We start from the raw sequence: 25826 nt of genomic DNA, 5'->3' as shown, positions 1-25826 counted from the left end.
CTGTATATAATATGGACAAACTTCAAAAACGAGGTCCAAAGAAAACCAATTCACTGGACAAAGAGATTCAAGAAGAACAAAAAACACAAATATGGTCGTGAGACAGAATGGGTATTGTGTGATATGCCAACAATGGAAAGGAATTATTCCATGAGTAGGAAAACAATCAGCATCTCAAAAGTGAGAAACACAAACTGCCTATGGAAATTCATGAATTGGAAAATATATAGTTTGTCAATTTTTACAGTTAAAATCAATCGTAACCAGATTGGTTTCAAACTAAAAATGCCATAAAGTATGTTTAAAAAGAATGTCGATTGTTATATAAGATAGAGAATGAAAAATAATATTCTCAAGTAATATTATGAATCATTATGACCTAGAAAATCTTAGCAACACAACAAGAATTGTTGAAATATAATAAAAAAATTATGTGAAATAAAAACGAACCAGCCAAAACACCAGATTCCAGGGAGGCCAATACCGACACCTCGCAATAAGTGGTGTGCAGCAAATGGTTAACAAATTATGTAGAAACATAATTCTTCCTCCATTAGAGTTCCGAGATGGGATACAAACCAGTGCCAGCACCAAGAACCAAAAACCCCAGTGCCCAGCGCCTAGAACCATAAAAAAAACCAGTGCCAGCGCCTAGAAACACCAAAACAACCAATCCATTGCCTAGTGACCATAATACAAGAGAGAACCGAACGAAGCTTTAAAAGGGTTCACAAAGTCTTCATGAAATCAACATCAAAAACAGCAAAGACCCACTTATGCAACTGCAAAATACAAGAAAGGCTGTTGCCATCCATATCAAAAAAGTATTAAAATCAATGAAAGGTCTAAAGTTTGTTGAAACACTTAGAGTAACATTTGAAAAGCAAACAGGGCGAGAAGAAAAAATTATGAAAACAGCGTATTTCAACAGTCAACCCCAAACAATACCAAATGACACACAAATTGAACTAGCTTTATCTTTGTCAAAACAAGTCATACTGAACAAGATTGCAGTTGGATTCAGAGGGATCTGGTTAGACTGTTCAATCTGTTGAAAATCATTATATCAATGTGGTAAAATATGAACCAATGAAAGGATCTTCTTATATAAAACTACCCACAGAACTCAGAAACAGTGCAAAGGGATTGATCAACATGAAAAATGAGGATAATGAATGCTTCAGGTGGTGCCACATAAGACATCTTAATCCTCAAGACAAATACCCACAGAGAATCAAAAAATCAGACAAAGCATTCATTGAAAATTTGAATTATTCAGGAATTGAATTTCCAGTGACTACAAACAGTACAACAAAATAGAAAAGCAGAATGAATTAACATCAATGTTTTCGGTTATGAAAACAAACAAAAATATCCCATTTATGTGTCAAAAGAAAAGTATGAAGATTGCATGAATCTGCTTCTTATAACAGAAAATCAAAACAAGCATTATGTATTAATCAAAGATTTCAACAAGTTCATGTACAATCAAACAAAGCACAAAGAGAGAAAACATTTTTGCATGTATTGTCTTCAGTGTTTCAGTTCTGAAAGAGTATTGACTGATCATAAAGAAAACGGTATCCAAGTGAATGGCACACAAGCGATTACAATGCCAACAAAAGGTGACAACATACTAAAATTCAATAATTTCCATAAACAACTACCAGTTCCATTTGTAATATATGCCGACTTCGAAGCCATAACTGAAAAAATACATGGATGTCAACCCAATAATGACAAATCATTCACTGTAGCTTATCAGAAGCATACAGACTGTGGATACGGTTACAAGGTTGTTTGTTGTTATGACGATAAATACACGAAACCAGTACAAATTTACAGAGGTGAAAAAGCCGTTTACAAATTTATGGAAGCTATGCTGGATGAAGTCAAATATTGCAAGAAGGTTATGAAAAAATATTTCAATAAACCATTAAGAATGACTAAAGATGATGAAGAAAAATTCCAAAAAGCTGATAAATGCCATATATGCGAGAAAGAATACAATAAAACTGATGTAAGAGTAAGAGATCACTGCCATGTGACTGGTCAGTACAGAGGATCCGCACATCAAGATTGTAACCTAAATTTCAGATTGACTGAGAAAATTCCAGTTATATTTCACAATCTCCGTGGGTATGACAGTCATTTTATAATGCAAGAGATTGGTGAAATAGTCAAAGAGCATAAATACACAAATAAGAAAGGTGAGAAGTGTCAAATGATATCAATGCCATACCAAACAACATGGAAAAGTATATGGCTTTCATGCTTGGTAATCATCTGACCTTTATTGATAGTTTTCAATTTATGAGCTCAAGTCTTGACAAACTGGTGAGCAACCTACCAAAAGAAGCATTAATATATACTTCTCGAAAGTTCAAAGGTAAAGAGCTTGATTTAATGAGCAAGAAGGGAGTCTACCCATATGACTTCATGGATAGCTTTGATAAATTCAATGAAAAGCTACCACCAAAAGAAGAATTTTACAGTATATTAAATGATGAGGATATAACAGATGATCAATACAAACATGCTCAAAATGTATGGGATGTATTTTCTCTTGAAAATATGGGTGAATACCATAACTTATATCTCAAGTCTGACATCCTTCTATTAGCGGATGTATTTGAAAACTTCCGAAAGACCTGCCTGCAATACTACAAATTAGACCCATGTCATTATTTTACCAGTCCTGGGCTTTCCTGGGATGCTATGTTAAAGATGACTGACATTAAATTGGAGCTTATGACTGACATTGATATGTTTCAATTCATCGAAAAGGGCATGAGAGGAGGTATTTCTTACATTTGCAACCGATATGGAAAAGCAAATAACAAGTACATGAAAACATATGATGAAAAGGCGCCCTCAAAGTATATAATGTATCTTGATGCTAACAATCTGTATGGTTGGGCTATGTCACAATACCTACCAACTGGTGGATTCAGATGGATGACAGAAAAACAGATAGACAATATAGACTTAGGCAAGTACAAAGAAGACAGCAAGAAAGGATTAATATTAGAAGTAGACCTAACATACCCAAAAGAACTACATGATTTGCATAATGACTACCCACTAGCACCTGAAAAGGTAAAAGTGACTGAGAATATGCTATCAGAATATTGCAAAAACATTGCGAAGAAATACAAAATATCGACTGGTTTAGTTCATAAATTAATACCTACATTAAGCAATAAAGAAAAATACGTACTCCATTACAGAAACCTTCAATTATACACAGATCTTGGTTTAAAAATAACTAAAGTCCATCGAGTGTTGGAGTTCAATCAGTCACCATGGTTGAAAGAATACATTGATTTCAACACACAGAAGAGAACCAATGCCAAAAATGCTTTTGAGAAAGACTTCTTCAAGCTTATGAATAACAGTGTATTTGGAAAAACAATGGAAAATATTAGAAAGCGAGTAGATGTCAGATTAGTAACTGATGAAAACAAACTGTCAAAAATGGCTGCTAAACCAACATATGTTAGTAGCAAGATCTTTAATGAAAATCTAGTGGCAGTGCATAAAATCAAAGAAACACTAACCCTAAACAGGCCGGCATATGTGGGTATGTGTATATTGGATCTAAGCAAGACGTTAATGTATGATTTCCACTACAATTATATCAAACAAAAATACGGCAGTAAAGCGAAACTATTATTCACAGACACAGACAGCTTGACCTATGAAATTGAAACCAGTGATGTGTATCAAGACTTTTGGAACGATAAAGACAAATTTGATAACAGCGACTACCCTGAAAACAGTCCATTCTATAGTAACACTAATAAGAAAGTAATCGGCAAATTCAAAGATGAGGCAGCAGGCATACCGATAACCGAATTCGTCGGATTGAGATCGAAAATGTATTCATATATGAAAGACAATGACAAAGGCGGAAAGACAGCAAAGGGAATCAAGAAGAATATTATCAAAAACAACATCACTCATAAAAATTATAAAGAGGTTCTATTTAATAACAAGCAAATGCATCACACCATGAAAACGATCAGAAGCAACTTACATCAACTTGGAAGCTATGAGCTTAATAAAGTGTCATTATCTTGCTTCGATGACAAACGATATATAAAAGAAGACGGAATCAACAGTTACGCATACGGGCACCATGTAATCAAAAATTAAACTCATCATTCTTCACCGCAGCTATGCCGGTCTACATTCCCACGAAATGACGTCATGAAAAGTTTTACTCAGTTTTGACGAGTTCTTTCCGTTCGTATGGTTTAGTTTGCAATCTTTTACCTCGTCGGGTATTCGTTAAGTTTTCTTTAAAAGTCTTCAATTCACATACACTCTTTATTTGTGAATCCAATCTTCTCCGCGATTTTTCATATCCCAGCATCTTCTTGTATTCATTCAAAACAATAATGTATCGATTCACATCATCCTCAAAACCACTGATATCCATTGTTTCCAAGCTGTATATTTCTCTGTTCATATCAAAGGTAAATTGTTGTTCTCGACCCATTTGACTTTCAATAACCATAATACTGTCCTGAATTTTTTCACATGCAGATTCAAATCTTGCAGTAAGCTGTTCCAGTGATGGAGCCATAATGTTTTTTCGTTGTAATCACACAACTCAAACTCAATCTCAAACTCAAAGTTTTTACCAAATGAGTAATTTATGGGTATATTTATGATTGGTTCAAAAATCATACGACAATCTCGTGATGACTAATGTTCCTGGGGTAACCCCCTATTGTATGACATCATCGACTTCATGTGTTTCCTAGAAAGTCACGCTTTGTGATTCTTTCATGTTCCATTTGATCATTTAGTATTATTTTAAAAAACATATAGATTTCCAAAATAAATTTTGCGTTGGATCCATTCTGCCTCGCCACGGCATAGATTCGCAGAAATATAAAACATATAGATTTCCAAGAATATGAGACCGAAAATGACCACGCCCATGCGACCACACCCATGTAATGGAAACCATCGATGGAAGCCATTAAATGTAAAGTAGTATGGAGTTGGGTTGGTATGAGAGCATTTTTGCAAAAATGCTCTCGTACCCCCAACTCCTATACTACTCGAAGTACAAAATCCAATTAATATGCAAGATCAAAGAATTAAGGGGGTAGCCGAACCAATACATCATAAAGATGCTGCAACAAAATTTTACATTGACAGGTCTTTAAATTATAAAGCTGATAAAACAGAACTTGCCGATTATTTGAAACGAGATGGTACTAAAGAAATGACTGGAAATCTGGACATGAACAACAAAAAAGTCATTAATCTTGCTGATCCAACAGGTATAAATGATGCCACTGGAAAAGGTTACGTTGATCGATTATTTTTGGATTCACTTCGTTTAGACGGATCCTCTAAAATGACTGGAAATCTTGACATGAACAATAACAAAATAACAAATTTAGCAGATCCAATACATATTTCCGATGCCACTGGAAAAGGTTACGTTGATCGATTATTTTTGGATTCACTTCGTTTAGACGGATCCTCTAAAATGACTGGAAATCTTGACATGAATAATTCGCAAATAAAAAATGTGAAAAATGCGACACATAATCAAGATGCTGTGACTTTGAAGCAAGTGAATGATGCTATTGCAACCACTAGTACCAATAGTAATAAATACACAGACCAGAAAATATCGGAGAGTCATATAAGCACACACGAAAATAGAAAAAATGTGTTAAAGTATGCAATGGATGATGGAGAATTCACTGAAGATTTTGGAATACAGGACGTTAATTTAATCACCTATAATGACTCACCTCATAAAACGAACAAGAAGGCATTTACTATGAAAGTTCAAAAAACAAATGACGGATCCAGTCTGTTCAAAGGAAGGTTTGATTTCAATTTGTTTAAAATGATACGCGACGATTTTAGTGACAATTACACTGTATGCATAGAAAAGTATTTCGAAAAAGATGGTAGACATGATACAGAGTTCAACAGATTCAACATACAATTTGAAAGACTGAACATGTACGTTGACAATTCTAACACAATAAAAATAAGTGCTGATTACAAATACTACAGAAGTATTTTAAATTTGAGTCCTGATGGTACTTCTAAACAAATCCAAAGAAGGTTGTATGTGAATGTTGAGTCTGTTTTTGACAACTTAAGTCCTAGTCTGTTGCCAATATATGTTTTAATTTATGGCATAAAAGGAGAAGCAAAAAACGATCTAGATATGACGATATATGATTACAAAAAAGCTTATGAGGTTGCGAATAATGAATTCCAACTGCATGTACCAATCGACATGAATGACAATAAAATAACAGGTCTACCAAGTGCAATAAATGACAATGATGCTGTGAGCAAAAAATTCTTCATCGACAATCTTGTACAACCCCGTATCACATATGTCACAACCAGAAACGCAGGAACCAAATGGACGTTGAAATACGGACATTTACATGATCGAGGACAAAATTTGCGATTTCCCAAAATTCACATCAATAGAGTCACCATTTTATACCATGGTATACCGATTGGAAAGTATAGATTGGCAATATCTTTTGGAACAGGACAAACCGCTTTTTTCAATGTCGACTACAAATCTTCCGGTTCCAATTATATTTCAATCAATAGAACTTTTGTAAATGTCACAGAAATGAGCATCAGAACCTATCCTAGACAATCGACTGCTGGTATTGTTATTCATTTCCACGGAGACATAGAATTCAATCCAGTTGCTTAAAATTATATTGCATATAATATATATGTCATTATACGCATTGAATGAAGATGGGATTGATTTCATTGACGAAAATGGTAAAAAAATAGAATACACCGTTGAGGACATTTTATTCAATTACGACCTCAAACTTTTTTTAAATGAAGATGGCCATGCTGAAACCGACAAAAATCTCATAGTAAAGCCTGCCATAGACAATAATCATGTTGTTATTAAATCGCCAGTTGGTGACATAGTCAGAGATTCATTTCTTGATCTGTGGGTGAGTGAATATCTCAGAATGTATTCTAGTTGCACTTATCAAATGGACAGAGCAGATGGTCAAACTATTAAAATGGATTCAAGCAGAAAGGTAGAAACAGTATACGACAAAAGCAATGAAGAATCAGATGCCACTCAAACAGATTCATCTAAAAGACCTACCTTATGCACAAAAGCTGAAAAACATAATGGTCGATATTTCCTGAAATTTAGTGGTACACAGAAAATGATATCTCAGGTTAATCTGAATAATGACGCAGTCAATGTTTTCGTTGTCTATAAATTAGATTCAAGAGGTCCATCACAAAATTTTTGGAGTAATGCTCTTTTTGGACACGATAATGGGGGGTTTGACAAATTCATAGCTTATTCTGGTTCAAATCTAGTGGTATCTGGAGCTGATTCTGCAAATAATTGTGTTTATCTTGGTCCTGCTGCCTCTCTTCAGAGTTTCTCGAAACTAGATGATTATAGCGAGAATGATTTGGGTGAACTTAACAAATGGCACTGTTTATCAGTACATTGGGATAACAAATCTTCGCCTAAAACTGAAAAAAGTAAGATTTACTGGCGGCAACCGTACAGGAAACAGTACAACTGTTTTTGGTGGTCTAAATCCCACAACAGATATAGCTCCTCTTAGAGGAAATATAGCCTTTTTCTGTGTATATTTGGATTTTATCCTAGATGAAAAAACGATATTAGACCATCATACCGTTCTGATGCAAAGATACAATATAACGTAATATATATATGTATATCAATTTATTGCTTGAATATGTGACATACAATTTTGAAAAAACAAAGGAAAAACATCCAAACATTGACGATAAAATATTAAAATCAGCACTTGTTTATAGATACCTGCATTTTTATCATCTCGAAAGAGATATATCTATAAATAAGATTCTTGAACTCAATAATGGTGAAATAGGTCTTCTTGGACCAGGTAGTGGCTGTCTAACATGGTTACTTGAAAAGATCTTCGGTTGGATTAATATATTAAATTCACATAGTGTATTACATGATGCTTCCGGGAGGTTTTATGACCACCATAAGCTCGGTAGAGGTTACACTTATGCTATTTCAGAAAAATACACAACTAAACTGATTAAAAGGTCAAGTCAGTGGTATACTATATTGTCTATGCAGACGATTAACAATCTAAACTATAATTATGACTGACAAACGAAAAAAAATATTTGACTGGAATCATATTCCAGATTCACTGACTGAAGATCAGGTTGATGAACTAAAGAGCTATTATAAAACATATCACAGAAAATGCTGGGCTTTTAAGCAGGCTGTAAAACGGTTCAAAAGATTTAAATTGATAGGTAATAGTATTTCTGTTCTAACTGGAGCAGGTGGTTTGGTTTCGGCTGTGGTGACAGGAGGTATAGCTCTTGTAGCAATAAGCACTTGTGCTTTGTTAATCAAGTCTTACATGGATTTCCAATCACTGGATCTTAAAATACAAAATTGCACATACGCATACCAAAGTTATCAACATCTATTGAATTCAATAAAAGACATGTTGAGAAGCGGTGATTTTCAACCATCGTTTCACACAGAATTAAAAATGTAGATGATTTTGTGACTGATGTTTGTCCTAGTGTTGATAAGTTCTACGCTAAATACAATGACAAATTCATTCCTTAACTATTGTGTTTATTTCATCGATTATCAGTGTCTTTATGTCCTTCCAATATTGTTCATATGATTGAAGTGTCTTTTTGGATTTACTCGTCTTGACCTTTTCAAAAGGAAGATCAAGCATTTTAAATATTTGTTTCAAAATGAAATTTATGTTAATCATACGCTTTCTGTCTATATTCACAGATTTTACGACCTTACCAATTTCATCAAAAATTCTCAATATCTTATCTCTATTTTTCACAGCTATATTATTCATTATGTTTTCTATATGATATCTTCGCTGATAAATTGATTTCCGGTGAAACCTATGCTTATTTGAGTGAAAATCAACAAATTCTATAAGTGGTTTATAGCCATTAACTGTCCCACATTTTTTACAAACTATGGTATTATCACTCACTGTAAACGGTTCATCACAACATTGTTCTGTTTTTTTAGTATGCTTTGAGATTTGTTTATTGCAAAATGGACAGACCACTTCTTCCATGTGTACAAGTTCTTCATGTATTTCTTTACAACTCATTATACTATTATCATTATACTATTATCGTTATACTATTATATGAAATATTATTTAAAAAACATATAGATTTCCAAAATATGAGATCAAAATACGAGACCAAAAGTTGGAAGCCATTATATGGAAAGTAGTATAGAGTTGGGTTGGTACGAGAACATTTTTGCAAAAATGTGCTCGTACCCCCAACTCCTATACTACTCTTATGTCTGGATTTATAAAGATTTTCATAAAAATTATTTTCTGCTTCCAAAATTTCAAATGGATCAGTTATAATAACACCACTCATACGAAGTTTTCTTATATGTTTCTTGATATGATTTCGTTTCTCTAGATTGAAGAAGTACTTGGAATTCTTTTCCCCATGTTCATGCCATCGCTGTTCTATTGCATCAATAACAGATTGTCTTGGAATAAGAATTCCGCCTCTTTTGTCAAGAACTGGATTTAAAGGACCGTTAAAATCGCCTCCAAAAATAATATTGTCGATCTTGTCAAACTTATTCTTCACGATAGTTTCTAAAACTGAATGATAAAACGCAACCAATTCGTTATCCCGATTCGGACCATATACATTAACAAGCAGTGTTTGCGCCCCGTTGAGAAGTACTTTGAGAATCTCCCGTTTGTGTCAATAACCGTTTCTTCAACTATACAATCAAAATTATTCCGGATTAAAATCGCAACCCCCCGAGCATTGTTGACCCCATGAGAACAAAATAATGAAGCGCCCCACTGCTTTTTCCACGAGACCTCACACCCCGCAATGGAATGCGTCTCCTGAAGAAAAATAACATCAGCTTTTTGTTTTCTGAGCCAAGTAAATATTATCTGTCTTTTACGTGTGTTGCTGATGCCCCTCGTATTTAGAGAAATTGATTTACCTTTCATATTTTGTTATTAATACAAATGTTGTAAGGAGGGAAAAAAAAATTAATTCTAGGAGGAGATGGACCTTTCGAAATATGCCTGTAGTTTAGCAGCCACACGAAATTAGCAATTGTAATTGAAATATTCAAAAGGAAACCACTGTTGCTGAATATGTTTGAGGTAAATAAATCATACGGTGTGTACAAAATTATTATTAAAACTGTATAGCGTAAATAAAAAAATTCACTGAGATAACAATTATTTGCAAAGCTCGGGCCTGTGCAACATTGCACAAGCTGTTTGGGCTGCATGGAATCATCACGCTTTTCTTTGCCGCTCTCCGCATTGAGAAATAAATAATTATTTACGGGAAATAAGATTACTTTCCGTATTCAATTCTACACTACAGGAACAACATTTCCGTCCACAAAGAGTTGGCCCTTGGTAAAAAGGACTCTCTTTCCTTCTTCAAAGGCTTTCTGCATTAGTGCGAGAGCTTTTTTTCCAGTTGAAAAGTCACTAGGTATAAAATCTTCCACGAATCTTACCCCGTTTAAAGCTTCTTTTCCATTGACACTCTTGGCAGTCTGAAGCAGCGTTCTCTTGAAAGGCCTGCTGTATAGTTTGGCATTGATATGACGCGGTTTGTCTTCCCGTTTTCTTCCTGTACGATGTGCATTCTCCACTTCCCCGGTAGCGTCTTCGAGACCCAGTAGATTCATGTAGTTTAAGACAATTGCCATACAATCTTCGCCATTTTCTTCATCAACGCCAATAACACGAATATTATAATCGCGAGAATAACGTTCCAAATGCTCCAATTTTTTCTGCCGTTCTGTGTATCCTCCACGAAGGCTGTCCATTTTGCTGACAGTGGCGTTCATAGCGTCGACAGATGCTTTCACGCCCTGGACATCTTTTTCTAACTAAATCTTTCTGTTTGGTCGTCAAAACATCAATTTCATCTAATTTGGAAATGACACTCTCTATTTGTGACCCTCCATATGATTTCAGGGACAAAGGTGAAAGCACGCTTAGTGTGTCACAAGACACGCTTTATGTGCATATATTAGTTTTAAACAATAAAGGACACTACGTTGGTCAGGTTAGCACGCTTGATCTTTCTTTTGGTTGAGCGTGATCAATGTCACACTTAGTGTACAAGCTGACACAGGTTAACACGCTAATTTAAACAAAATATAGCTTGATATTACTCCATCATTTATCCAAATCTTTCCCCAGTCTGAACTCAAATGCGGTCAAATGTGATGGGTAAGCTAATTAAAGGGTAAAAAACGAAATGCGATGAATGCATTTTAAAGTAACGCATATAGTTCCTAAACGTCCATGCATAATTTAAAAGTGTTGGTATGCCGAAAATTCTAACACTTACCGTGTTTTTTCCTTTCGTGCCGAAACTTATTCGCCGTATGGCAACTCCAGTATCACAACACGATGCAAGCAGTCGCTAAAAGTTATTATTATGGGATATCTTTTGCTTGTAACTATGACAATGCAATTAAAGTGAAGCGTTCTTCGGCTTTTAGATCTATCATGGAGTGTTATCGAACAGAAGTTTATGGTGTGTGTGTTAATTCCGAGGATGAAGATGGTGTTCGTGAACTTGCCGAGTTGTACTTCGAGACCCGCGATTGCGATGTAAATGAAGACGCCACCGATACACCAGGCAACGACAGCAGCTCCGAAAGCGGCGAGGAACCCGATGAAGAGGAATTCAATTTTGATAGCTCAGAAACTGACTTGTCGGAAAAGGCAAAAATTAATGCATTCTACTCCAATACATGTAACTGCAAACTTGGGGAGAATGATCAAGCCTGTAGCAGGAGCCTTTCCCTCAGTGACTACATTGATAGTCGAAACAACTGCCATTAACTGTCTTCCACAGAACTTGATTTCGTCATCTTGGGAGCGATACAGAGCTCAATAAATTGCAGTGATGTTAGCGTCTTGGGCAGATCAGAAAAGAATCGCAAGCAACTGCGAATGACTTTTTTCTACCACGGTAAGAGAATTTGCACAACAACGTTTTTATTTTTGCATTGCATCGGCAAAAACAAGTTCTGTAGCCTCTTGAAGCATTATAAGGAAAACGGATTATCGCTCCGCGTCCATGGCAACAAAAAGCGACCTCCGAGTTGAACTGTTCCTTCTCAAACTGTCGAACAAGTCGTGAAATTTATACTGAATGTTGCTGAAGAGCAAGCGCTACTTCTTCCCGGGCGTGTTCCTGGCTTTAAGAGAACTGATGTATGTTTACTACCGTCAGCCCTTACAAAACATCATCTTTGGATGACCTACACCGGAATTTGCACAAGTCAAAGTCAACAAAGTGTGGGTTACTCGAAATTTTGCGATCTCTGGAAACAACTGTGTCCATTTATTTTAATCATGCGTCCGGCGACTGACCTGTGTTGGACTTGCCAAGAAAACAATAATTTAATTCAGAAGTCGGCGAATTTACCTGAAAACCAGAGAGTGGAGGCAGTGAGAATTCAGGAAGAACACCTTCGACTTGCGGCTGGAGAAAGAGATTTTTATAAAGAATGTTGCAGGGAATCTAAGGAAAGTGTTCAGCAGCATTTACCGGGAGACGCGAACCATGCTCTTATCAGGGCACGGTTCACTACTCTTATGACTATGCGCAACAGTTGCATTACCCTTCAGATCCGCTTTACTTTAAAACCCCCAGGAAATGCGATATCTTTGGAGTGTGTTGCAAAGGAATTCCAAGACAGGTGAACTTCCTCATCGATGAAAACGTGTTGACTGGAAAGGGAGCAAATAGTACCATTTCGTATGTCCATTTCTACTTTGAACGCCACGGGCTTGGCGAGACAGAAGCACAGGTCCATGCTGATAACTGCGGCGCTCAAAACAAGAACTCAGCGTTCATTTGGTACTATTTATGGCGCGTTATAAGTGGCCTCCACGAGGAAATACGCTACAACTTTCTGCTTCCTGGCCACACTAAATTTTCCCCGGACTGGTGTTTTGGACTGCTGAAACAAAAAACACGAAAGACTTTTATATCGTCACTTTTTGACATTGCGAGGTCAGTGGAGGAATCTGCAAGCATAAATGTAGCTGAACTTGTTGGACTACATAACGGGACAGTTTTAATACCGACCTATGACTGGTTTACTTATTTAGGAAATTTCTTCAAGAAGCTGCCAAACATTAAATCTTTCTATCATTTTCGATTTCATAGGGATTTTCCTGGAACTGTTTTTTGCAAAGAGTACTGGAATTCGCAAGAGAGGGCTGTTAACCTTTTGAGAAATGGAGCAACTGTAGAGGCTGGTGTTTTGCCACCTACTATTTCTCCTAGCGGAATTAGCCGTGAACGAGCAGAATACTTGTATAGAGAAATATGTGAGTTCTGTTGTGAAGGAACCGAGGATTTAGTCGCCCCTGCAGTTCCCGAGTAAGCAAGCAACTTTATTTGTTTTGGAAAAACATTGACAACTTTCAATTTGGCTTTGTTGTAAATAGATTTCTCAAACCGTTGAAATATTACATGTGAATACTAAAATTGGAAGTGTAACATTGTGACTTTATAATTTAACTCAAATAGCCTTCCCAACGAATTAAAAGATGTGTAAATTTATAATTAGTTTGTTATTGTCCAGTTACTGATCATATGCCTCGCCAAGTTGAGGATCCTTATTCGTTTCTTAGTCCATCGTTAACATTAGGAGCGACAATTTCTGCTTCTTACCTGGTATGACCACAATCCGAGGGTACATATTATTTAAGTGCCCCCTGTATGCTGCTGTCCCAGCGGATTTGGACCTCTACTACTCTGAAGTTTGAAAGTTTCATTGTAAACAAATTTTAGTAGTACTTTATTTAGACACTGATGTTTAATATAACTAAACTAAGCGTACAGCTTATACCCTAAAATAATTGCCCGGAAATCGAAGGCGTCTTGCCGACTTAACCAGAGAGATTAGCGGGAACAAAGAAATGCTTTATCGAGTGCGACCATTGTTTTTACTTTTTCACGGAGGTGGCCGAAATTGATTTATAAATCTAGCCGTCATAAGCATAACAATGTGATTTAAATTTTCGCTCTTACTATTGAGAGGGTATAAATTGCGCCATTTCCATCAATTAATTATAAATCTCTTTATCATAAGTTTTTATTTCATGTGTGAAACAAAACAAGATGTTGCACTGTGAAAATGAACTCTAACTCAACTGAATCAGCATTTATCATCGATATAACCGCGGGAGAAAGTGCGATTCTTGGTGTGTTAGTTTGTTGTTTGCAAATCAAAGGCCCGGTTTAAACGTCGCATTTTACATGCGCCGAATCGAATTGCCGAATGAAGCGCATGTAAACTGCAACATCTAAATCAATTCAATGCCAGTCAGTCGAACATACAACTGAGGTTTGACAGTTGATTTAAACACCGTATTTTACATGTGCCGAATCGAATTCAAATTATGTTCAATAATTTATGTTTGCTCGAATGGGAATTTAAAACACGTCGTTCGCGCTCAGCAATTTAATTCGACAAAAAATGCGACGTTTAAATCAAATCAGCTGAACGTATTCATTCGAGTCGACTAAAATTTGATTCGGCGCATGTAAAATGACACCTATTGTCTAGGGCGCACATGCAAAAGCACACAATAAAAACAAAAAAAAATTCATTTTGCCCCTTTGCCATCTCCCATTCTTTTGTTTGTGAAGCTATAAAAAGCAAGTCAAACAGTAGATACACACCACTTTATGCGTACCCTGTGATCAGAAAGAGAGCGAAGCGTCAACATGGCTTTACGGCAACTTACAAAAAGTCCCAAGCTGTGCCTTGTGTACTTTTATTCTGATAACACAACTTGTATTGTTGAAACAAAAAAACTGAGGCTAAAAGACAGCGGAGAAGTATTCTCAAAATCGGCCCCTGAAAAAGGAGACAAAGTAACCCTAAGAAGCAGTGGTAAAATCCTAGATGCCATGGTAAGTAAACTCTATTCTTTATGTTCTTTTTTGTTAAGAATCGCTTAATAGACTTCCAGATATAGTTAACTTTGGTTTGCCACATGAACCAATTCACTTTATTCTCTTGTAGATTTCGAAGAAAAGCTAAACAGGGAGGAGAAGTCTTTTGTCGAGAATCCCGAGAATGCCTGCCTTTTTCCTGCGGACAGCATAGAACACAATCCAGACCAAGGCAAACAAAAAGCAAACGCAGCGAAGAATCAGAAAGAGGTAGGCTGTCGTTGTTTTCCTATGGTATTCATAAGGCTATTTAAACAAAGTCAGCAAGTGTTCGCTAAAACTGCACTCTAAGTTAGATTTAATGTCGGTATCCAGGTCGAACGGAGTCAATACGAACTAGCTATCTTTTTTAAACTGTTTTGTGCCTGGTGGTTGATCGTCACTGATCACAGGTGAGCTTGCCACCCAGGAAGCCTCGCCACCAACAAATTCACCAGCAAATTACATTAAACGAAAAGCCAAAGAGACTGAAATTTGTCCTACTTTGTTTAGTTGTATAACTCACACAGGTCGTTAAATTCTCAAGCATTCTCGAGAAAGTTAATGTCGAACTTCATAAGACTGCTTGAAGCGTGTCTTATTGTGTTTTTAACTAACGCGAAAAGTACGTTGTAATTGAAATATGGATAACCGCAAGTTTAGTTTCCTCTCGTTGAGTCAGTTTGAGAGCTTAAGTCTGAAAGTCTCGAATAAGTTTTGTACACGGAAACGTTAACTACAAAACTCCTCAAAGGCAGTTTACATACATTGTTTCATAATAAACCGCGAGTGGTTTTCAGGGTTTTTCAAACTCAATCAGTTATCGATCATTCCATCAACAGAATTAAACGTTATTATTAGATGCATGCAGTACGCGCATATGTGCCGGTTGATTTTTTGATTCTAGTAGATTGACAAAAGGGGTTTAATGTCAGTTCTTATGAGGCAAATGATGAAAACAACCTAACTACTGGATTTCTTTTTTATGAAAAAAAAAATTTAAGCCTTGTTTTGAGCTCTTCAGAATAATGCTTAATCATAACCAATTTCTGCTTGAACAGTTTATTATTCTGTCTACCTGTTTGGCGAGTTTGCATAGTGGAGAACATGCATGATCTTTCAAATCAGAGTCGGTGTCAGAAAATTGACAAAATTTCCTTGCCATCTTTTGCGCTGAGATGCTGCAACAATTTTCTTTACCACTATAAGGCTAATAACATTACGTGTGTTTCTTTAACATTTATGCTGGGAAAATAAATTAGGGTTGCTCGAAGAAAGCGCTACCATGTACTTGTATAGTAGCAAGCGTAACCAACAGGGCACTCCTTTGCTTACTGAAACCTCTTTCATTTAAACTTAGCTGGAACCTCACCAACATTTGTTATATCCTTTCTGTGCAAGGTTGAGATGCTCCACGCATTCCTAACAGAACAAGAAGGGCGACAGGTCCTTCTTAAGCAGCAGCGGGAAAACAAAAAGGTTCACGACCCGCCCAAAGCTAAGACGAGAGATGCCAGTGTCCAGTTTGCACCTGTGCCGAGGCAGTCAACAGATGCGGCCATCCAAACAGACTTCAGTGGTGATGTCATACAAGAATTAAAGGAGCAGGTTTTGAACCTAACGAAGATAGTGTCAGAACTTACGACTCACAAGGCGCAGACACAGACCGTGCAAGTCTCAGAAGATGCCCAAAAACCGCCCCGGGGGTCGCTTTTGACAGAGCTTCTGAGTGACTCAATGAGTGATTTGCAAGATCAGAGCGATACAAGAAAATGGTGTTGGGAACAACCTACCATGCCCCACAGAACAGCAGCGGCAAAACGTCGACGCAATTATCTTCAGGGGGGCACAGATGTGTACCACAGCATTGGCGTGCGTTGATGTGCTTTTCACTGAAGCTGACCTGGCAAACGGGAACACAGGCGGTACGTTTGGCTACGAGAAACTGGATGAGCGTAAAATACGTTACCTGTCATCGGCGCTTCGCCAAAAGTTTGACTTGCTGTCTTTCAATCACAGTGGGAGGCCGTGCATGCAAAAATCAATTCTAAATGCAGGGGCAAAAGGAGAACTGTTATTAACAGACTCAAGACAAAAGCAATTTAACACTTTGTGTCACTATCCGCATTGTCAAATGCATAGTTACCTTTTGAGTAGATTTTTCTAGTAAGTTCCCTTTTTATATCTTTTTATAACACGTTAAGTAAAACTGCGAGACTTAAAACAAAAGAACAGTTAGTAGCATAATTTTTTAATAAAGGGCCAAGTGTAAATTTCCATTACAACTTTTAAGTTACTTGTGAGTAGATTTTTCCGTAAGGCTTCATTTTAATACTGTTTGTGAATTGTAACGACCATTAAATCAGGTTTTCCACATCAAGAAAAGAGACTGTTTTTATTAGTCGTTTTTGGGGGGTGGGAGGGAGAGTGTTGTATGTTTACTATTTTTGTCCGAACAAGTGTGATAAGATTAATCTTCTCAACAGGATTTGATTGGAATAGAATTTACTTGACGTTTTTTTATTTTGTTTGAACTGCATCTCTTGACAGTAGAAACTTAATAAAACAAGCTGGACTAATGATAATCATAATGTTAAATTTTCGGCTGGAAAACTTCAGCAAGTTTGAACACAAAACACTCCCAGAAACGAGTCAAATTTGCACACAAAACTACTATGATAGCATTTACTCGCAATATTTCTCAGTGAACTCACAATTTATGGAATGTTGTTTGTCTCTCTGTAATCCAATGAAGTATACGTTCAGTTTTCAGCGTGCTAGTTGAGCAAAAAGTTGAAATAAGGGGCCAAAATAGCGGAAAATGATGCGAACATCTCCCAAGTTGATCAGTTTGCTGTCGTCACCACGCGGCCGAGACTGGGAACCACCTCACGGGTGGAGGGTACGAGACATGTCTGCTGTTTAATAAGCAAAAGTGTAGGATTACAGCAAAAAAAAGGTTAAGGTGAAGTTTCATACCTCTGTACGAGTGTGGGAAATTAATTATGTACAGCGTTGAGCAAAGATCAATCGACCAGCTGACGTGCGAGACAAAGTTTGTAAGATCAAAAATTTCGTGCTCTCCACCTGTGAGGTGACAATTGACTACGTTCCCAGTCTTGACCGTGCGGTGACCGCAGCAAATTAATCAACTTTCCGCTATTTTGGCTGGCATATTTCAACTTTTTGTGCAGCTAGCATACTTAAGACTGAATGTGTACTTCACTGGACTGTAGCGAGAGAAACTACATGCCATAAATTGTGAGTTCAGCGAGAAATAATGCATGTAAATGCTATTTTTGTGTGCAAATTTGACTCGTTTCCGAGGAGTGTTTTGTCTTCACATACATGTAGTTTTGGTTTTGAGTCACTCTGGCTGTCCGATGGAAAATACTTTTACACGGACGCTTTGGCTGTTCATGGCTTTTCTGGTGAACTCCGTTTTCAATCAACCATCACATGTAAAAGTTCTTACTTGCAACCAGCTATTTCGGAAGAAAGGAGTTCATTTTCACGCGTTTATGAAGCTTGTTTAATGGCTGAGGGTTTTAGCGGATGTACTTGTTATAAGGTAAGATTTCTTGCGGAAGATAACAACTTCATTTCTCCTCATAAGCAAAGTAATTGAAACTGATTTAAATCTTCGAATATCTTTCGTGGCCAAAGGTCTCAGCTTCGTTTTTCTGATCAGGAAGTTGATATGTTATTAATTACAAAACACCGATGTAAGCTACGGTTTCTTTGACCCAGTTGTATTACCGCAAGAATGGATTTACTTTGACTCTTGACTTCAGGTTGATTTAACATGCGTGCTGCACACTAACACACTAATGTGCTGTGTCCTCTCGCACGCTAGGTTTCATTAATTTTCGAAGATTAACACGCTTTCCCTGTTTGCGTGCTCACGCTGTATTGTTTCAAGTGTGTTACATGAAACAAAAGCATAAGCTCATTAATGTGTGCTCTAGTGTGCTCAGCAAGCGAGTTTTAGTCAGTTTCTATTGTTTTCAAGTGGAAGCGTGTTGTGAGCGTGCTATCACCTTTGTCCCTAAAATCATATGGAGGGTCACATTTTCTCAAGCCTTGCATTGGTATTTCGCTTCAAATCCTTTAAATTTTCACTAAGGGCCGAAATTTGATTTTCTAAATCACCTCCCATTGACTTCAGCTCCGCCATCACTTCCTCGCACATGGCTGTCTCTTCGGGATTAGTCACCTTCTCCTGCTTGGTAACACTTTCAGAATTTCTCGAAGAATGTTTTCCAGATCTGAGCCGTCTTGTTGACATGAAGTGTAGAAAAAGAATATCAAAAAAATCGAATGATTTGATGGCAAAAAAAAAACTTTTCTCACTACGGAGCTCTGTGAGCACGTCTTTACTCCATGGTGTCCAACACGTGATCAATAATAAACCATACTTGCAAGTAGTCTTTAGAATATATTTTTAGGAGCTACCAGAGCAGTGCACCAGTGGTTTTTTTTCTGTGTGGAAGTCTGGGTTTAAATTTTAGCATTTTCAAAATGGAGTCTTCAATGTCCATCGCCAGCTACCCGTGTGAATTTTCCTATCAGACAAGTTTTTGTAAAAGCCTCAGATATTCAAAACACGGGAAAATGCTCAACTTCAACAACTTAATTATTTTTAACTTTACACTACTATCAGATATTGACCAACAGAAAACTGTCGAGGGAGTTGGGTGCTGCTTATGTAATACATCTATTTTTGGCTGGGTTGTCCGTTGTTTTTTTCTTAGGACAACCAACCTTTTCATTTTACCAAAAACTAGTCGCCTGGTAAACTTTCTGGTCCTCTAGGATGACCAGACAACTGCTAACTTTGAGCACTGTACCAGATTGAAAACCCCTTTCTGAAGGGGTTGCTGCCTTAATTATTTTCAGAAGCTATGAATCAAACAATAAAGGGGCAGCGTACACTCTATTTAAGCAACAGATCAAAAATCAAGACACTTTGCGCTCAATGGCAGATACGAAATTAATTGGTAAAATTCATTTACCGGTAAACATCAATTGCAATGAAAAAACACAAAACCACAGCACTACTCCTTTAAAATTTCAGAGACAGACAACAAAGGCCAACGTCTGCTCAGATTTTAAAACTGGTTTTGAATCATTTGCAATGTAGCTAATGAAAAATGTAAAGTTACTGTATGACCAAAGGGCATACGCAAAACTATGTAGCAATACCCAGTTCTTGAATTGGAAATTGAAAAGATGCAAGCTGTTGTTGTGTTCTGTGGACATAACCGTGCTTCTCCAGATTACAATACGCTTTCCAGCAGTCTGATACTATAATTGTTCCTGGCTCAATCCATTTCTGTATAATAGGCAAAAGTGTTTCTTCATCTCTTCTCTCAACTGCCACTAGGAAACATTTCCTGCTGTCTTGCTCTATACCGCTGAATACCCATTGTCCCTCCACATGATTTACTCGATGATACTTCCTTTTCCCAGACTTGCTTTCATCAATCTGCACAATCTTTCCCTCTCCTCCGAGTCTCTCACTATTTTCAAGCAGAGTGATTTCGCATACCTCACGACAAAAGCTATCCCAGTCGACACTGGTACTTTCAGCCAGTCCTAGCTCGTGCTTTATCTGTGCCTGATCAAGGTCTTGACACCACAAATTCGTCAGTTTAAGAATCTCTTCTAATGTCATTTTGCTTTTTTCAAACCAGGCTCCTTTCCTGATCGAAATCTCTGCCTTGTGTCTTTTCTTGCCCTCTACATTCCCATTTGAACAGATCGGATTGATCCTCACATCCTGCCAAGCTCATTTCACCATCGCACATAGGACACAAACGTTCCATTGCCATTAGCCCTTCCTCAATCAACCAGTGAATCAACATCTCTTTATCCACCGTTAACCCTACTAGGTCATCGTACCGCCACTTCTTGTGTTGGTTGTTGCGGCCATAGCTTCCTGTTTGCAAAATTTCACGCTGCATTGCCCGCTCCTCTTTATCTTTCAGAATTTCTGGAATGGTTTCACAAATTGGAGTAGCTTGGCAAGGCCGTTTTGATCCTATTGCAACTTGAACTGCCTTGTCAACCATACTTAAATTTTCTCTCAGAATATTAACCTCAGCATTTTACAAAACTTCTGCTACGTCGGACTTGAAATATTACTCTACACTACAGCAAAGCCACTTCCAATTATTACTAATCTCGCATCTACAATAATTCCCGGACCAACTGCTATTTACATGTTCATTGTTCTAAAGCGAACCTTAAGATGCCGCTTCAATGCCACTAATCAAAACATGCGCTTATTCCTAAGTCAGTTCTCACTTTTTATTTTCATGTAAAGAAGACAGTTTTACTTTACACTACAGCAAAGCCACTTCCAATTGTTACTAATCTCGCATCTACAGTAATTCCCGGACTAACTGCTATTTACATGTTCATTGTTCTAAAGCGAACTTTAACATCCCGCCTTATAGCCATTAATCAAAACACGTGCTTATTCCCAAGTCAATTCTCAGTTTTTATTTTTATGTGATCGGCATGCAGCCCGTATGCTTAGTCAACAGTTTCTTTCTTCACATTTCAATAACCCACCACACTTTACGTATCATATGATCGCAAACACCTTTTCAATCGTCATGGGTATTCTACTAGAGCGCTACACATGAATATACCTCGGTCTAAAAACCATCAGCCGAAAGCTGATTTGAGAGGTGTTTTACTTGGTGCTTGACATATTACTTTGTTTATGTTTACACCGGCATACTTATAGGACAACTGTTATAGACAAAGTTAATGTTCATTATCATTAATCTCCGTTGACCAAAGCAACCCGCCCCAACACAAAACTTATCAAAAAGTCTTCGGTCCCCAAATTTACATAAAAACTGAATACAAACATTAAATCGTGATCACCGGTGTAAAACGTCAATGCATGTGAACATTTCCGAATTTGCTTCAGGGATTCTAAATGATTAACGCCGTTTTTCATTTATGTAACTTCCAAGTTTTCTCTTTAAGCATTTCAGCTCTCGACTTTAAGGCAACGAATCAAAACAAAATGGTTGCTTCTATACCGCGGTAGAACTTCATCTCAGCACTTGACTTGCGCACGAAACATAAATTTGCAGACAAGGCGGTTTATATTTTTCAAAGGCTTTATAATCTCCTCAAACTTCACACCTCTGACATATTTTCACATGATCGATTTTATATAATGTAACCATGTTTGATTTCAATTTTCAACTTAGGTTTACGAATCATTAACAAAGAAAACAGCTTTCTATCATAAGAACCACTTCCTATTGGTTAACATGTAATGTCGGCTTTTACCAATTGAAACTAACTTGGACAAGGATAATTTCACTTTTCGCCTCACACGCATCAAGAGTGACAGCACTACACATCTCTGAAAAATGTATGCCTTGTCAAAGCTGAAAAAGCAAAATGAACAAACGTTGATTAACCTCCAGAAACGCCTGAATGAAGTTCAATTTTCGTACAAGAAATTATTTCCTCAATAACAAGGCGGCGTCTCTTGGTAGCTGCAAAGGGTATTTTGTCCCTTCCCTTCTCACAACGACAGCCTATTTACTGGCCTGTAGTCATACGCGAGTAAAGACCCTCACCCACAATCAACCGTTGAACATTTACACCGTATTCGTGGGCTACCCTGGAACAGGTAAAATTTCAGTCTTTCAGGTATAAATCTGGTTTATTCCATACCTAATTGTAAATTTTTCAATCTCTGCATAGGAAAATCTTCGGCCATACAGCACGCATCTCAAGACCACTTGGTAAACCTAGACCTAACCTCATCCGTCGTCAGCAAAACCACTTCCTCTGGTTTGGTGAAACTTCTGGCTACCCAAAAGAGAGGAATCACCGTCTCTCCCAAGTTATGCGTTGCTGAAGTCGGACGAAGATAACGCAACGGGTGACATTCAACTGCTGTGCAAACTATTTTCAGGTGAAAGATGTTCCTATCATTACTCAACCGAAGAGAGCAGGGTAATACCACAAAACACTCCCTTCAGCATCTTAGGCTCTACAAAGCTGGAAAACGCCGCAAAGCTCATAGCTGCCATGGATTGGTTGACAGAATGTTGATTGCCACCCCCTTGGCTTACAGGCCAACGCTTTCAGAAATGGAGAGAGCAATGCAACAACTCTCAACAGAGGTTGTTGAGGACTTTGCAGAGTATTTTCAAAACGTCAGTGAAACAGCCGAACACATCAAATTCACCCTCTCCGAAAATGCCAAATTAACACATCGGGAAACTATCGATTAATTGGCGGTAGAAGTCAACACAGCCATCCAACAGGGGAAAGTACCACCCAAATCAAAAATCCCAGAGCTTGCTCCCTGCGTCGCAACTGCACTCTAAATGTCTTCAATCACACAATGAACGAACTGCTCTTTGGAGTTCCCGCCACTGCACCTCCAACTGAAATCTCAATCACCACACTCGAAAGTGCCACTCAATTTGTGCATGACCTGGAAAGCTAAAAGGACATCCTGTGTCAGGTAAATCTGCAAAGAGATATTATTGCTTTACACATGAATTAGAGCACAATAACCGATTGCATTTCAGTATAAAAACACCTCGAATTTTTTTTTCTCGGTGTTTGGAACCCGTGATGAAGCACGAAGCCCGAGTTTTTGACATGTCTTCTCAAATGAAACAATAAGAAATTATGCAGTGACATGTTTTCTCAAATCCAACAATGATAAATTATGCAGTGTTACATTTTTGCCCTTCACCGAAAAAACACGTTTACATGCATGATGAATTGTTGTTGTGCACTTGGCGTCTGACCATGAGTGAAGAAGGGGCATTGTCTGTAAGGTTTTAGAGAGCCGAAAACCTTTTGCGAAGAAGAAGAGTTAGTGGAGAAATCTGTTCCCTCTTCAACAAAGTATAAGAACAAGTGGGCCCTGTCAGTTTTTGGTGAATGGCAATTTGCTCGGACGATAAAAGTGCCTGTTTTAGATCTAGGAGGCCTTTTCAAGGACTATGACTTACATAAGGTCGCAATGGTCTCTACAGGTATCGAAGAAATGGACGCGTTGAGTCTAAATTGCTGGTTAAGCAAATTCGTTATGGAAGTGGCTAGGAAGACCGGCGAGAGATATCCTGCGAAAACTATTTACGGAATAGTTTGTGGTATCCGACGCCATCTGGAGGAGAAAAATGGTGCCGAAGCGTTAAATCCTCTTGATTACAGTGATCGAAGGTGAGCTGAATAGCTATTATTTGTGCGGTTAACATGTAGAGTCATCTATCTCATAATAATGTTTATTGTGTTGTTTACAGGTTCACTCTATTTCATCGAGCATTAGACGCAGCAATGAAAGATGCCACAAGAGAAGGCTTACATGTGAAGAATAAGAAAGAGGAGTTGTGTAATCAATAAAAATCTCATTAAAATGCAAATGTTTGATCTCAGATGACAACCTGGTGGTGTTTCATCTGGTGTTTCATTCGGTATCAAGATTCATCCACCTGACTCAAATGGAGGTCATTTATTGGCTTTTGACTGCATGAATAATTAATGAGTTTGAGAATGCCATTTCCAAACCAATCCATTCTGACAAAACAACAGTTATATCTGATTTGCGTGTAAAAACTTCAACTGCTTTTTATTTCTTTCAATATCTTAACATTTCAGCGGAATTTTTCATTCACAAAACAGGTATATTTCGTAATATTGTTATTAACAAAATGTATCCTTGTGCTTATTATATTTTCCCAAACAATTCAACTTGGTCTACAGAACTCTTGTACCGGTAATTACTTTGTTCTTGTTATTTCAAAAATAAACATACAATTAAAACCAGGCTATTATTTCTGTAAGCCTCTCTTTTCTAAAGAGTGTGGGACTGCGGGAGCAATAGTTCTATACCTACTTAATATTCATTTTTTTCCACTGCAGGAGTGTGGGACTGCGGGAGCACTAGTTCTATACCCAATTAATATTCTTTTTTCGCCACTGCGGCACTGCGGGAGCACTAGTTTTATAGCCATTTAATATTCATTTTTTCCACTGCGGGAGTGCGGGACTGCGGGAGCAATACTTTTACTCGCCTTACGTTCATTAACCAATAACGACCGCAGGACTGCAGGAGCAAGCGTTCAATGTCACGCAATCCTGGCTGGGTATTTTGAAGTTGCTCCCAAAATACAATGCATGAAGTGGAACGTGTTTGTGGTTTTATTACTAAGAATACCCGTGGATAAAATTTGGCGACCCTGCCAGGACGAACTGCGAATCACAAGTTTAAAGGGCAATTCCTGGTGTTATTGGAAGCAGAATCTGTGGATTTCGTGCGAGAACTTCGAGCAAAGTGGTTCGCCATGATACGTGGAAATGGCGAAAGCTGGTGAAAGGGATTCACAAAGGCAGTTGAGTTATAGTGGCAGATAAACAAACTGTGTTGTAAAGTCGATGAAACGGATGGATTGACTTGTCCTGTGTCTTGACACTTGGAACTACTTTGTGTTTGAAAATTGCTGCACCGTAAGGCGTGTTTTGGGCGAACATTAGTAAGTCTTAACCTTACATTATGGAGCAATTACAACTGGAAGTGGAAGCGCAATTGTTTAATCAAGACGAGGGCAGCCTAGTCTAACTGATAGAAAATTTAGGAATTGAGGACGATTGAGCGGGAAAAACTAAAATGCAGAAGATTAAACTTATCAGGAAAGAAATCGACAGGATCAAAGGGCCCTGTGAGCCAGCTCATTCTCTTAGTGGACAATTTTCATTGTGCGTCTTATTGCTGGTCATCTGAACTAAAGGGC

General features: G+C 37.6%; 1 protein-coding gene and 2 pseudogenes across 1 annotated transcript; all 3 read left to right on the top strand.

The window, feature by feature from the left end:
- Nucleotides 1-2250: 2250 nt before the first annotated feature.
- On the top strand, nucleotides 2251-4158 carry LOC138034270 (uncharacterized). The gene is made up of 2 exons (XM_068881800.1): nucleotides 2251-3397; nucleotides 3683-4158. The coding sequence occupies exons 1-2, from the start codon at nucleotides 2251-2253 to the stop codon at nucleotides 4156-4158; spliced, it is 1623 nt and encodes a 540-aa protein (XP_068737901.1).
- Nucleotides 4159-18326: 14168 nt separating this feature from the next.
- Nucleotides 18327-23590, top strand: LOC138034269 (uncharacterized; annotated as a pseudogene).
- Nucleotides 23591-23748: 158 nt separating this feature from the next.
- LOC138034268 (uncharacterized) lies at nucleotides 23749-24427 on the top strand (annotated as a pseudogene).
- Nucleotides 24428-25826: the final 1399 nt, after the last annotated feature.

This window comes from Montipora capricornis, unplaced genomic scaffold (genome assembly GCF_036669925.1).
Source record: "Montipora capricornis isolate CH-2021 unplaced genomic scaffold, ASM3666992v2 scaffold_106, whole genome shotgun sequence".
In the NCBI taxonomy this organism is placed as follows: Eukaryota; Metazoa; Cnidaria; class Anthozoa; order Scleractinia; family Acroporidae; genus Montipora; species Montipora capricornis.
The sequence above is the reverse complement of the archived record's forward strand: the minus strand, read 5'-3'. Positions and strand labels throughout refer to the sequence as shown.